This window comes from Crocodylus porosus, unplaced genomic scaffold (genome assembly GCF_001723895.1).
Source record: "Crocodylus porosus isolate Cpor-Errol unplaced genomic scaffold, CroPor_comp1, whole genome shotgun sequence".
Classification (NCBI taxonomy): domain Eukaryota; kingdom Metazoa; phylum Chordata; order Crocodylia; family Crocodylidae; genus Crocodylus; species Crocodylus porosus.
Genome location: NW_017728951.1, coordinates 59853344 through 59869369, shown reverse-complemented (window position 1 = coordinate 59869369; position 16026 = coordinate 59853344). Strand labels below are relative to the sequence as shown.

At 43.2% G+C, this 16026-nt stretch overlaps 1 protein-coding gene across 1 annotated transcript in view; it reads right to left on the bottom strand.

Annotated features, from left to right (window-relative positions):
- Positions 1–10128: 10128 nt before the first annotated feature.
- The window catches only part of BICC1 (BicC family RNA binding protein 1), a 221255-nt gene continuing 215357 nt past the window's right edge, over positions 10129–16026 (bottom strand). Inside the window, exon 22 of the mRNA XM_019555552.1 lies at positions 10129–14562. Within this exon, the coding sequence (XP_019411097.1) occupies positions 14432–14562 (131 nt within the window). The 3' untranslated portion in view covers positions 10129–14431. The remainder of the gene's footprint in view (positions 14563–16026) is intronic.

Here is a 16026-nt window from a genome sequence, read left to right as displayed (position 1 = left end):
GGATTAAGTCGAGCATGTTCGAACCCCTGATGAGCACTTCTTTGTATATAACCCCTTCTTGATCATCCCAAGAAGAAATATGCTTGTGCTGGCTCAGTTCGCTGAGCAACACTTTAGCATTTTTCCTGTGTTGGGTAAGTACATTATCCAACACTTTCTGAACAGTGTGGTCAGGATTCATTGGTGTTTCTAGGGGTTTTGCCAATTCTAAGCGGTTCTTTTCTGGTGTAAACAGGGTTAATTTCCCTCTATCCAGATCACCTTGCTTCACATGCACCAGCTATTTTTGAAGCACAGCAGCATACAGTTTAGCTTTATCATATTCTGGTAAACCCAACCTTTAGAGAATGTCTCTCATTTTGGTATCCAATAAACAGGTCACCTCAAGTCTGATATTTTCCTGAGGTAGTGGGGGAGCCCTTAATTACTCCAGCTGGTGGCTGGGTACCAGGTACATTTTTTCTGCATACTCCATCACTGCTTAGTCAAAAGTCCTGTGATCAGAGGTAAAACTTAACAGGGGTCTGATAAATCCCCCAGACTGTTTGACCAGAGTTTTTTTTTGAGAGAGACAGTCTTTTGTTACTTAGGCTTTTTATGATCCCACGTCTTTTTTTCCAGCACACGGATTTGGTGGGATGTCAAAAGGAAGTTTCCTTTTAAGGTGTCCAGAGAAATTTCTGAAATGACTGCTACTAAATCCTCAGAGGCTGAGCAGAGTATTGCTTTCCTCTGTTGCGGGGAAGATTGAATAAGCAGTATTAAGAGAACCAAATTTATCTTCACACAGTTAGACACATTCCCTTTCTGCAGGCTCAGAAGCTAAAAAAGAGGTTGCTGCTACACCATCTCTTTTTATTTCCACCCACCACCTTTTTCAAAGTGTAAACCGCTGGCTGGTCTGGAGGGAAAAGCCCAGTTCTTAATCCAAAAGCCTCTGGGGTACAAATGCTTAGGTCTACCACCAGATATCCATAAGGTTTTTTTAGTAGCATCCTCAAAAGCTTCTAGAAAGAAATGAGGCTTGCCTGGGTACATCAACCTTGTCAGGGATACTACTTGTAGATTATCCCTTTTTTTTTTTAACAGATCTATGTATTTTGTATTGAGGTTGATAGTGCAACACTTTTTCCCTTGACAGCATTTCACTAACTGGTATGTTTAACATAACTGAAGTATATGCCTACCATGGAGCTGGTTATCTCTAAGGGCATACAGGTAAACATTTAAGAAACCTAAGTTATCCTTAACTGTATTAAGGAGATGTCAATCATAATAGCTAAGAATGGGCTAAACGTGCTGGATGTCTACTCTGACATGATAATTAGAGTGTGCTTTGGAGCAGACTCGATTGATGGAGTCTGCTGGACTGTGCTAATAAGCACAGTAGCATACAGCATGTTCCAGCAGCCTCTGTGTCACCAACTTCAGCAGAATGGTGGTACCCTCCCAGTATGAGGTATGCAGAGAGTACTTGAGGGAGGAGCTGTGCAAGGCAGGTCTGCAGGTGGCCGTACACTTCATCTTGGACAGCTGGAGCAGCTGGGGTGGAGATCACACCTACCTCTCCCTCATAGGGCACTGGTGCAACCAGTCAGGCCATTGGTGGGCTCTCCTTCAAGCTGGGGTGATGGATGAGTCCCACATGGCAACAGAGATCATGGGCGTCATGAACCACATAATGCAGGGGTGGCTCATTGGGTAGGGTGAGCTCATCAACGGGTTCATGGTCACCAACAATGGGGCAAATATGGTCAAGGCTGTCCATGATGCCAACTTTGTTGGCATCCGCCGTGTGGCACACAAGCTGTACCTCATAGTGAGGGATGCCTTGGAGGGGGACAGGGCTGCCAGTGAGGGTGCCGTCACAACCAGCCACTTGATTTTGAAATGCAGGAAGGTGGCGGGCTACTTCCATTGGGGCATATGGAGGATCAGTGGCCTGCTGAACAAAGCTGAGTGGGATACCATCTCCTAGATCTGGGTGGTCCTCAAGCCCTTCCTTGAGGATACCAAGAACCTTAGCAGTGGCAATGCCCTTCTGAGCCAGGTGATCCTCATAGTTAGGGAACTTAAAAATGAAATGCACAAGTTCCAGGGTATCGATATTCCTGGCTGGGGCAAACCAGTCACCAGAGGTGCAGGTACTGGTGAAGTGGCTGTAGGAGGGCATCAAGAAACAGCTAGATCCATTGCAGTCCCGTACGGTCCATGTGCTGGCGGCTGTGTGTGACCCAAGGGTGAAGGGCAGCAAAACCCTGGATCAATGGATGGAGATCCTGGTGAACAGAGTCAAGGAGGCATAAGGGCACAAGTGGGGGGACGTGGAAGAGGAGGATCCACCAGCCAGTCTCCTCCTTCACCACAGGCACTGCCAATGGAGGCCAAGGGCATGGGGTCCAGAGGCAGCAGACCCCACCATCAGGCAGGTAGCGCTCAGGCCTTCGTGGCTGCCTATCTTACCGAGGATGTGTAGCTGCTGCTGTAAGACCCCTTGGCCTACTGGGGCAGCTGCAGCCAGATGTGACTGGACTTGACTTTGTTTGTCTGGGAATACCCGTCCTGTCCACCAACCAGTGTTCTGAGTGAGTGGGTGTTCAGCATTGCTGGGGATGTTGTGACACCCCACTGAACTGCTTTGGATCTTATTTTGGTGGAGTATTTGGTGTTCCTCAAGGTGAACCTCCCACTGCTGAGGTTCCTTAAGCTCCAGGTGTAGAGTGAGTGCCACCCTCCTCATTCCATCTATACTTATTTCCTCTTTGTTTCAGGTCTCCAAACCATTTAATGCCCCATTCTCAGAGCTGGAGGCGGAACTCACTGCATCACCAGCCAGCAGGGGAAGAACATGTCCCTGCTGAGCTCATGTGCCAGGATGAACTTGGAAGTATGGGATGGGACTATGGGGAAGGAGGAGGCCCCAGGTCCTGGGCATGACCTAAAACTGCACCCTGCGAGGTCTACATTGAGCCCATGTTTCTGTATCCAGGAGGTTGGTGAAGTGAAGTTCGTAGGCTTGTCTGTGAAAAATGATTTGGAAATTTCCTTTGAGGATCAGGCCTGAGAGACTGGAGACAGGTAGCTGGTGGATCTTGTCTTTGACAGATTTTTGGTGTGTGCTCATTCTGGAGCACAGTTATTGCTTGGTGTCTCGTACATATTTTCCTTCAGGACATTTGGTACCATGATGGAGATAAGTATTGTGAAGATATTGCCATACTGGAGATATGGTTGGCAGGTTTTGCATGTCTTGTCATGGTACGGTCTGGATACATTTGTTGCATTTTGAGCTGTAGGAAGTTGGCTTCTGGTGATGAGGTTAGTGAGGTTCAGTGCTTGTTCTAATTTACAAACCGCTTTTCACAAATGAGCCTATGAACTGCACTTCATTAACCTCCTAGGTACAGAAATACATGGACTCAATATAAACATTGGATTTTTGACACACTACAACCTGCCTGACATCTGACTCCCCAGGTAACTCTCCACTTTTACCTGCTACATTCCCCTTCCCCAGTATCCCAGCCTGTCTCACCTCCTGATGCCTCCATTTCCATTTTCACTGACTGGCTTTCTTGCCTGCATTGCATGCTAGCCTCTGGCTTCTTTACTATTCCTTTCATCCAGGAAGAGCACACACACTAACTGCAGGTGCTTCCTCAGCCTCACAAAGGGTTTTTAACCCGAAAGCTTGCTAAGATGTATTTCTTCAACTATTCAGTTGGTCTACTAAATATATCAGATTGACCCAAAGAACCTTGTCTGCCATGTCCTTAGACCAACACAGCTACAACCTACACCCCTATCATCTGCCCCCGGTCAGCTGACTGGAAGGAGGCAGGGTCCTGGGCACATCTAAGCTCCAGGGCTGGGGCTGGCAGGGAGAGTTTTATGGCAGCTGCTGGAGAAGCAGCTCCTGCAGGAAAGGAAAGAAAGGGTCCATGACAGTTTCACTGTCAGAGATGCTAGTGCTACTGTACTGCTTACTTATTATTTAAAGTGGTGGACCAGACTGAGGCCATAAGGGAGGAGGTGGCCTCACTGGGGCACACTGTTGTGTAGTGTAGGGGTCCAGCACCAGTGATGGCACAGCAACTGGGTCATAGGAGCCCTACAACAATAGAAGATACAGTGAGACTGAGACCTCATTACAGGGATATGCTATCTGCAAGGTATGGTGCATGGTAAGGGGTAGTTAGCGTCATGCATCTAGCACATAAGGCTTAGGGTGCCCCCTTGAGGAACCTACTTAGAGCAGGTCCTAGCAATGGGTCCAAGAATCTACAGTGTTTAGTAAGGTCCATTAGAACCGTGACTGAGCTGAAGCTTAAGTGCAGCCTTGCTCTCTATTATCTTTTCTAACAAGATGTAGCAGCAGGTGAGAAGGTGCCTGCAGGGTAGAGCTGGCATGGTCACAGGCACCTAGGAGTATCATGGACATCTCTAGGGGCCCTACTCCGTGACAGATGCAGGGGTTTCTAGGAAACTGCACTTTACCTCCTTGAAAGCTGGCAGACTTCATGGCCTCAGAAGGGGCTACCATCCTTGCTGTTTTCATCTGAATCAGACAAGAAATATAAGTTATAGGTATTTTCATGGTTTCCCTTTATAGGCTATGGAGGAAACATGTCCAAACAGTGTTGAAACAGCAAAACAGCTTTGGAGAAATAAAATGGAGCAGTGCTTCAAAACAGTGAAACTAAACACCGTCCCTTTGAACAGCAAATCTGAAATCAAAATGAAATGTTGCCGTATTGCACAGCCCTAATTGCGAGCACTAGTAAGGCTGGCAACTTGTCCCATGAAGGAAGTGAGACTGTCTGCTATAGCCCCAGCTTCCTCATGGGTTTGCTGGAATCTTCTTGCTTTCACCTGACTTGTATTGGCTTCTTCTTAACTTTAGTTCTAGGATTAACTTCAATTTCACTTACTGTTCATCACAGTATGTTTCCTGTATTTGTAGTTGTTAAATCATTGTTTCTCTTGTTGTCCCTTACCTCTGTAAATATTCTGTGTTGTCATCTCAATAAATCCCTGTTCATATTTGTAACTTTTAAGTCTGATTCCCTCCCCAGCAGAGCTCAAGGCTGACACATCCACCTCAGTGTACAGTAAACCTGTGCTGAGTGAGCCTGACACTAACTTACCTTTATTGCTTACCAGTCCAGCAGGTTCTTTCTCCAAATTTATTTCTTCCTGCTATACTCATCCACACTGCATATGAATATATACAGCCCCCCTGGTGAGGGGGGAATATATACAGCCCCCCTGGTGAGGGGCTGCAGGTGCTTGACCACCTGGGCGACAGTGATCATCGCCTGCTGGAATTCACCATCCAGCGCAAGGTGGCAAAGGCCTGCAGCAAGGAAGCAGTCATAGATTTTAGGAGGGTGGACTTCAATGAGCTAAGGAGAATAGTCAGGGAAGCACTGAGGTCCCGGAGGGGAGGGGAGGGGAGTCAGGTGTCCAAGAAGAGTGGTTGCTTCTTAAGCAGACGATCCTCCAAGCCCAAAGGGAGGTAATCCCAACATGGATCAAAGGGGGCAGGAGGGCACAAAAGCCCCATGGCTCACCAAAAGCATCCGGGAATGTCTCCTAGCTAAAAGGGAGGCGTACACCCAATGGAAGGGAGGGGCCATCACCAGGAAGGATTATACTGTGGTTGCTCAGGGATGCAGGGGGGTAGTCAGGAAGGCCAAGGCGGAAATGGAACTGGGTCTAGCTTTCCAGATCAAAGACAACAAGAAGTCCTTTTTTAAATACATGGGGGGCAAAAAGAAAGTACCCAGTAATGTGGGGCCCCTGCAAGACATGCTAGGAAATTTGATCGTCACACCAGATGACAAAGCTAACCTATTTAACAACTTCTTTGCCTCCATTTTCCATTTTAAGAAGGGACCAGATCAGCTCCTCAGGGAGGTGCACCTAGGCCAAGGGTCAGGGAGGATCTAGTCAGGGAACTTCTGGAGGGACTGGATGTATTTAAATCAGCTGGTCTGGATGATCTCCACCCCAGAGTGCTGAGGGAATTAGCTGAGGTCATTGGGGGATCCCTGGCATGGCTTTACAAGCACTTGTGGTGCTCTGGTGTGGTGCCAGAGGACTGGAAGAGGGCCAATGTGGTCCCTGTCTTCAAAAAGGGGAGGAAGGAGGACCCGGGGAACTATAGGCCAGTTAGTCTTACCTCAATCCTGGGTAACCTTTTTGAGAGAATTATTCTGGCACATGTCCATGAGGTGCCAGTAGGGGAGATTATGCTTAGGGGCAACTCACACGGGATCATTAGAGACAGGTCCTGTCAGACCAACCTGGTGGCCTTCTATGACCAGGTCACCAAATTCTTAGATGCAGGGGTAGCAGTGGACAGTCTTCCTGGACTTTAGGAAGGCCTGTGACACTGTCTCTCACCCCGTTCTCATTAAGAAACTGGGGGACTGTGGTGTCGACACCTACACAGTCAAACGGGTCGCCAACTGGCTGGAGGGCTGCACCCAGAGAGTGGTGGTGGATGGGTCATTTTCAACCTGAAGGGATGTGGGCAGTGGGGTTTCACAAGGCTTGGTCCTCAGGCCCACACTGTTCAACATCTTCATCAGTGACTTGGATGAGCGGGTAAAAAGCACCCTGTTCAAATTTGCTGATGACACTAAGATGTGGGGGGATGTGGGCACACTAGAAGGAAGGAAGAGGCTACAATCGGACCTAGACAGGTTACAGGGGTGGGCAGACGGGAATAGGATGGGATTCAACACTGATAAGTGCAAGGTGATGCACCTGGGGAGGAAGAACCAGTACCATACCTACAGGCTGGGGAACTCCCTTCTCATCAATGTAGAGGCAGAAAAGGATCTTGGAGTCATCATTGATGCCAATATGGGCAGGCAGCGTGGGGATGCAGTCAGGAAGGCCTACCACACCCTGTCATGCATCCACAGATGCATCTCAAGCAGGTCCGGGGAGGTGATACTTCCCCTATATGCGGCACTGGTTAGGCTGCAGCTGGAGTACTGCATCCAGTTCTGGGCGCCACACTTAGAAACTATGAAACTTCAAAAGGGATGTGGACAACATGGAGAGGGTCCAGAGGAGGGCCACTCGCATGATCAGGGGGCAGCAGGGCAGGCCCTACGAGGAGAGGCTATGGGACCCGAACCTGTTCAGCCTCCACAAGAGAAGGTTGAGGGGGGATCTAGTGGGCTCTTACAAACTAGTCAGAGGGGAGCAGCAGGCATTGGGGGAGTCCCTGTTCCCCCGAGCACTGCCAGGAGTGACTAGAAATAATGGTCACAAGCTGGCAGAGGGGAAATTCAAATGAGACATCAGGAGGTGCTACTTCACGGTCAGGGCAGCTAGGATCTGGAACCAACTTCCAAGAGAAGTGCTGCTGGCTCCTACCCTGGGGGTCTTTAAAACAAGGCTTGACAATCACCTTGCTGGGGTCGTTTGACCCCAGTACTTTTTTCTGCCATAGCAGGGGTTCAGACTTGATGATCTGCTCAGGTCCCCAACCCTACTAACTATGAAACTATGAATATCTACAAATAGAACATCTATGTTCCTTTGGAAACCAATCACTAAAAGGATTACAGTATTTTATTTGTGGATTGATTTTACCACATTAAAAGCATATTTAGATGGTAAAGCATTCAAAGAATATGCAATATTTGTGTGCAAGATTCACCCTTACAGGGGTTCAGAAAATCCAGCCATAGCTGAGAGCATGGTTTTGCGTGCAAAGCTTGTGTACTGTGCAGAAGGGTATAACTGAAAAAATATTTGCACAATGTAATTTACTCAAAATATTATATAGCAGAATATCGTTGTTGTGATGCCTTATCCTCTTGAAGATCAAAAACTTAAATTAAGCAACCAATATTAAGAATTTACCTCAAACACAAAACATTTAAAAAGTCAAGAGCAACCTTGTTCAGAGCTGTCACATACTCTGCAAGCTATGGCTCAGGGCATTAGTAGGGGAGGAGATGGGGGACCAAGGATGGAAGGTGAATGAGGTGTACAAACAGTGGTTGTTCCCCAAGGACACAATCCTTGAAGCACAAAAGAAAACTGTTCCCATGAAGAGGAAAGGTAGCAGAAGGGCTGGCAAGCCCTCCTGGCTCAATAGGGACATTGCGGTCCTCTTGAAAAAGAAAAAAAAGAGGCATACACACAGTGGAAGCTAGGGGCAGTCCTCAAGGAGGACTATACAACTGTGGTCTGCACTTGTAGGGAAATGATTAGGATAGCTAAGGCAGCAACTGAGGTTAAGTTAGCCAAGGGAGTCAAGGACAATAAGAAGTCCTTCTTTAGGTATGTAGGGAGCAGAAGAAAACAAATGGAAATGTGTGGCCCCTGCTTAACACCTCGGGACAGCTGGTAATGGACACTCAGGAAAAAACTGAACTCCTGAATGGCCACTTTGCTTCAGTATTTCACTGGACCAAGGGGAAAGACAAGTGAGACAAGATCACAGGGGGCATGGTGGGAATGATAGCCTTCCCAGTGTGGATGCTGAGTTGGTGCAAAATCAACTAAAAAAGCTAGACATTTATAAGTCACCAGGACCAGATAGACTTCACCTGAGAGTGCTAATGGAGCTGGCTGAAGTCATTGAGGAACTCTTGACAAAACTCTTTTATAAATTGTGGCACACAGGGGAGATCCCTGAGGATTGGAAGAAGGCCAACATTGTGCCCCTCTTCAAAAAGGGGAAGTGGGAGGACCTGGGCAACTATAGGACAACTGGCATAACCTCCATCCCAGGGATAAAACAGAAAAACTTATTAAAGGATCTATGTGCCACATGCTCATTGAGTGTAAGATTCTGAACGACAGTCAGCATGGCTTTGTCGCGGGTAGGTCTCGTCTTACCAATCTCATCTCCTTCTATGAATAGGTCTCTTCCTACCTGGACATGGGAGAGAAGGTCGACATTATATACCTAGACTTCCAAAAGGCTTTTGTTCTAGTAACCCACAATATCCTTGTGGAAAAATTGGAAGTATAAACTGCTTAACAGTTCAGTGGGTGGAAAACGGGTTGCATGGTAGGAGCCAGAGAGTTCTTATGAATGGATCTGTATTGTCCTGGCGAGATGTGACCAGTGGTGTCCCTCAGGGGTCCCTGCTCGGACCAGTACTTTTCAACATCTTTATCAATGATTTGTATGTGGGGGTGAAAAGCTCACTGGTCAAGTTGTGGATGACACCAAATTATGGGAAAGTGTGGCCATGCCAGAAGATAGGTTGCAGATACAGGCAGACCTGAACAGTCTGGAGAGTTGGGTGGACCGGAACCAAATGAAGTTCAACACTCAGATGTGTAAGGTGCTCAATCTGGGGGCAAACAATCCCCTAAATACCTACAGGCTCAGTAGCAACAATTTGACTTGCACCACAGCCGAAAGGGACCTTTCCATGATCATGAACTGGCACTGCAATGCTGTGACCAGCACGGTGAACAACACACTGGCATGCATTAACTGTTGCATCTCATGCAAAACTACGGAACTGATACTCCCACTGCACTCTGCAGTGGTGAGACCACACCTGGAGTACTGCGTCCAGTTCTAGGCAACATACTTCAACGTGGACGTGGTAAAACTTGAGAGGGTCCAGAGAAGAGCCACCCATATGATCAGGGACTTGCAAGACAAGTCATGCTATGAAAGGCTGAGGGACTTGGGCCTGTTCAGCCTACAGAAAAGAGGGCTGAGAGGGGACTTGGTAGTAGCTTACTGCTACATCAGGAGAGTACATCAAGAACATGCTGAACAGCTGCTCACCAGGGCACTCCTGGGGAAGACCAGGAGCAATGGATACAAACTTCTGGAAGGCTGCTTCAGGTTCAGTTCCAGGAAAAACTCCTTCACAGTCAGGGTGTTCATACTGTGGAATAAACTCCCTCCAGTTGTAGTGTGGTCACCTACCCTGGAAATCTTCAAAAAGAGACTGGACAGTCACCTTGCTGGGCTCACTTGACCCGTTTTCTTTTCCTGCCTAGTGCCGGGGGGCAGGACCCGATGATCTACAGGGTCCCTTCCAGCCCCTAACAATTAATGAATCTATGAATCAATAAGCCTCAGTAGCCTGTAAATAGGAAACCTTTACATCAAACCTTAGAGCCATTACCTGCTGCTTCAGTTTATTTTGGTACAACTCTGCTGAAAAATTTAATTGATTTACATCTGTATTACGGTATTACAAAATTCCTCCCAATACTCTCAAATCCTAATTAATTCTAACATAAGATCATGGCTACAAGAATGTACTGATTCACAACAATTACCTGGCTTAAAGTAGGAGAAAAATGCAACCCCAAACCCTTTTTGTCCACTTGGGGAATTTTACTGAGAAACCTTCTATTACTGTTATCTCAGAAATTGTTCAGAATGTCTCTACTTTTTGCTCCAATCCATCCTCCAGGTTCCCTCTTAGATGCTGTACAGGCATTGTGCAAAGAGAACTTATCAAACAAGGTAAAAAACCTTTTCAGAGGTTGCTGCCACTTACACTTCAGTCTTCCAAAAATATGCTCCACTGAGACTGTCACTAATGGTCCCTTTTTTGCAGCCATATGTTCAATGAGAAGCTACCTAAGCCAATAAGCAAGACTTGGATATCTCAGAAAGAATCCCTTCAAAATTCCTTGCTCCATTAATGCACACAATGGTTTGGAAAGAAAATACTGTCTTGCTCGTTTCAGCCTACAGCTGTAAGATTGTAATTATCCTGGCATCATGGACCTTGCAGGCCACTTCACATTAATACCAGTGACCCTTCCATGGTAATCGATGAGGCTTTGCTATATGTCATGAGGAAATTCTCCTTCCTGTTAAAGTCTTTGGCCTCATCTGAAAAACAAAGAATAGGTGCAAGAATTTGGAAACTCTATCCATAAAATGCCATCAATGGCCTCCTACATCTGGCCACAGTTTGAGACATGATAGGACAGCACCTCCATCAGAGCACTTGTCTTTCAGAGAAACGGCTGACAGTTGATATACCAACACCAAAATTGTTTAGGCTTCCAAATGGGAATGATAACCTTCTGGAGGATAAGGGCAACAGTTCTCCATGCTGAGAGAAACTCGGGGTTTTAGACTGAACTTGGCACAGTTTCTAGGAATCAGCTGTTGTTCAGCTACTCTTGGTCATCTCTGTTTGCATCACTACCCTGTGTCACTAATAACTCTTCATGGGTCAAGGATAGAAGCTGCTCTCCTTAATGCAAAAGAAACTGCTTGATTTCATCCAACCCCTCTTCCTGCTCCATCACCCATATTTCTGCAGCATGAAAAGCCCTATGAAATCGCAGATCTAAATCCACATCTCCATGATTCCAAACCCCTGTGTATTCTTGTTTGTGTTAATGACTGCCACGATTTGGCACTCACAAGTACATTTTCCATGCTGACAGGAAACAAATAAGGAAAAGTTGTTAGTTTGACTCCATGTCCCAGAATTATTGTAATCTCTGGTAGCCACCCCAGGAAAAAATTGCAACTTTTTGACAACTTTTCAGAATCAAAAGCCAGAGGGGGAAACACTTTCTATGAAATACTGTGAATTGTGGAACACGCAGAAATTAGTCAATGGGAAAGAAACGTATGTGAAAGTTCAGTTCTGGTGTTTTCTTAAGAAGCAACTGCCTTTAGAACTAGGGTCTAAATAAAACATCTTTTACCAATCAGATTACAAGGGGGTTATATAAATTTATTTTTTTCTATGTAACAATTGATTAGTTTTGAAAAATCCCCATTTTTTTATGTTTTAATTCCATCTTTCTTTAAAAAAAAATCACTAAAAGGACACAACCCACAAAAATAGTCTGTATCTGCTCTAGATTTACAGATAACTGGTCATTATTAAGGCACAGATTCAAAACTAATATTTTAATTTAGCAAGTCAAATATTTTGTGCATAATACAACACTGACAACACTGTATGCTGTATTGTTATATTCCCTTCGTGGAATTAAAAGTGAGAAAAATATTTTCCAGTGTGTTTTTTGTGTATGTGCAGCCCTATTCAAGATCATGTTATTATTGGGAACTTTTTTACTTTGGTGTGGATGATAAAAGCACTGCTCAGCAAAAGATCACATCAACTTAACACTGTAATAATGTCAGCCTCCAAAAATATGTTTAGATGCAATATATCTATGAAAAAAATGAGATGTGTAGTTTTTCTGAAAAAATGTTTAAACTTTAATATTAGGTAAGCTTAAAAATTAATCAGACTAACTAGGAAGAGATTGCAAGAAATTTGTATGTAGTGTTGCTAAATATTTATTTAAAAATATCATGTAAAACTATAATGTTTCTATGCTACTAAATTTTCAAACCATGGCAGTGATCTTGCAAACACTTACACAACTGCTTACTTTTAAATATGAGTAACTTTATATCAGTGGGACTACTCATATGCTTAAAAACTAAGCATGAGAGTAAATATTTGCAGGATTAAGGCCTTTGGCTACTATAACTGCTTGCATAAAATTCAGCATGCCTAAAAGATACACACAATATCTGATATGTTCATAGACTTTGGGCATTTGAGCACATAACTTTGGTGTGTAAAAACTGTGTGCATGCAACCTGGAGGTCTATACTTGTTCATCTATACTATAATCTTAAACACAGAAAGAGTTAACTGCTATTTTATTTACAGTGGATGTTATTAAGCTACACACCATTACGTGGATATGGCTGAAACCAATACTGAGCAGTTAATTTTTGCTACTTGCAACAGGCCACTTTATTACTGCTTGATCATCAATGCCCTCAGAATAATTACCTTTCAAAAATTCCCTTTATGTGTGCAAATGTCTCCATATATTGAATTTCTTTTCTCACCTTAAAATAATTATTCCTGGAAAGTGTCAAAACTATTTTCACGCCATTTTGTATAAAATTATCTACTGTAAATGGTTATTCTAATGCCTTCTCTTAAGAGCACTTGACAGTGGTTCATGTCTATCTTTAAAGGCTTGTACACTGAACATAAATAATACATTACAGTACAGATAATTCACAATATTTCCTATGGGAATGCTTTTCAACAAATTAATGTTTGGAACCTTCATACTGCATTGCAGAAAGAGAGGCACATTATAATTTCCTTCATTATATGAAAACCCTTCATAAATCCATAACAAGACATCCGAAAAGATGCAGCAACAATACTGCCAAATTTTTTGGACTTTCACAGTATAAGAATATTATAGTTAGCTCTAGCCAGTTATCACATGGACTTTTTTTTTGTTAAACCAGTTTTTCAGAAATAGTTCAAATCCCAGAGTTTTAAGCACTTCATAGCTGAAAATCGCAAACCTAAATCAAAACAGATGCTATAACATCTATTTCATACATGTTGCTTAATTGCTGCATGCAGAGTCACGTAACTAATATGTCACTTAATAAATGGCAACAGTGTGGTCTTGCCAAATTAAATTAGTTGTCTGCTTCATCAAACTTACGGCACACAGCTCCAGTTTGATGAATGCCTTTCATTCTCTACCATAAATTTTTAGATCTCAGTTTAATTTGTTATGTACTGTTAGTGTATAGAATCTAAATATAAAAGTTTGATATAAATAAATGTCCTCTAGTGGCAGTATACTAAAAATAGCCCTCTGTGTTGAGACAACCATTAAAATCAGTTGTAGCATTATACGCAGAAGTTAAATATGATGACTGCAAAGGGTTAATATTGCAAGGTCCATTTTGGTCTTTCATTACATCTGTTAAAGTGAATGAGTTTTGTTGCAAACAGTTTTAGATTGCTTCCTAAGAACATAATAGGACTGGTCTACTACCAGGTGGTTTGATTTCTGAATGCTTCTTCAGGCAACTGTGGGGGAAAAAATCTACATACAGATTGATTCTCAGTACCCTGATGGTGAGATTTGACCAAATATAGGAACACTTTAAAATTTGAAGAGTGCCAATACAACATTTTATATGGAAATAAAAGAGAGAAAAATAGATTTCCACAGGACACGAAATCAGAACACATAAAGTGCAGAAAGACCTCAATAATTATTTTAAGCAGTACCAGAAAAATCCATCGTGATAAAATCAAAAGCTATGCTCTCTGGCATTTCAGCTCTTCATTTTTCCTTCATTCAATAAAGTAAAAATTCAGTGCATACATTATAGTTATAGGTAATAAAATACTAAACAAAGAACCCTATATTATTATTATTGCAAATTCTGTCCATTCTAAATGAGTAAAACATAACCCACATTTGGTGTTCTGAAAGATGACACACAAGTGTTTTCTTTTTTTGGCACAGTACTTGTGCAGACAAAATACTTTGGTCCTTGATACCCAAACTCCCAAAGTGCAGAGGATGGGTGTGCAGTGACAGTTGTCCACAGGATTGCCATGTCCATCTTTACAGTTGACTGTGAGCCACAACATACCCGCTACCAGCGACCACTGATACTAGCAATGTCTGAGTGATACTGACGTGGCAGTCTTCCGCTAGCTCCACCTTCCAGGAAAGAGGCACGTATGTTTGATGGGTCAAACAACTTTCTTCGGCTTTTATTCAGTTCTATGTAGGAAACAACAATAACAAAATTATTTCAAAATTATGCTGCATGCAGTTTCTATGATTAGGCATAATTCCTGAAAAGAGTACATTGTGTCAAATGTACTTATACAAATTCTTAAGAAAACAAAGTAAACCCTTAAAACTGACAAAAGCACTGCAGCGGGAACACTTAAAACACCCTGATCAAAGCCTGCAAATTTTTCAAACAGAAAAACGCAGGTGCACATTCAGAGAACAGCAATGTGACATATCAGGTTACAAAATGCTATGACAGAATTTTTCTATAAAATAACTCTAAATAATTGAAGTTAACACAGATCTTTACTTCTGAACCTCCAAGTAACAACCATGACCTGGCACCTCAAAAAGGTCCCCAACCTCTCCAGCTCCCCCCCAAGCAACAGGTTTAGATTGCCAGATATAGTCTACAGTTATTTTTCACACAAAATACTTTTCCATTCTCCTCTTTTATTGTGGACAAAAGCCCTGTTATAAAAGTGTGCATCACTGGCAACTAAGATTAAAATTTTTGATGAATATTATCAAATTCAGTACATTAATCTTAACGACATAAATTCACATATATAAAAACATTTTGCAAATGATATCATTAAAGGCAATATAAAGAAAGAGAATTCTCATTTTCCATTAAATAGTTGAAGAAAACTTCTCCTTTTGATAGAAAGAGGTTTGTTGCCAAGGAGAACAAGCCTCAAACATCACTTTATTCAATAAGGAGGTGAAATTTGATGGTGTTTCCAGAAATTGGAAGTGCAGGTTGGTCCATACTTAACGTGTTATGCATCAAAAATAGCAGCTATTATCATTTTCTTTTACTGTAGTAAGATATAAGCCAACTTTCTATAATTAGGAGTCAGTTAGAAAAATTCAGTGGTACATTTCCTATAAATATTCACTGACTAGAGACAGGGCTCCATTCCCTTTCAGAGAGAATTTTCAAGTTTTTTTACTTTTGTTCCTAACTCGAATGAAATGAAGGCTCAGATCTGATCTCACCAATTTGGCGTCCAAGTGGCACTTAGGGGTTAAGTGTGATCTTATTCTATCCTGTTCAAATGCCTGAAAAACCATTAATATTTGCTTTTGTTGCACACCTTCATCTATGTTTGAAGACTAACTCATATAAAGCAGTGAGGGGGAGAAGGACTCAAGAATTTTTTGTATTAAATGTTTTCAAGCACCAAGGCAAGATAAGATCACACACAAATGCCTAGCAGGAGGAAAAAGATCTGATCCCATATATTTAATTTTTTTTAATCAACATCCTCTGTGAAGTGGAATTATCTTTTCCAACCCTTTAGGAGGGCAGACTTCAATAAGCTAAGAAGGATAGTTGGAGAAGCGCTGAGGAGACGATCCTCCAAGCCCAAAGGAAGGTAATCCCAACGAGGATCAAAGGGAGCAGGAGAGCACACAAGCCTCCGTGGCTCACCAAAAGCAGCC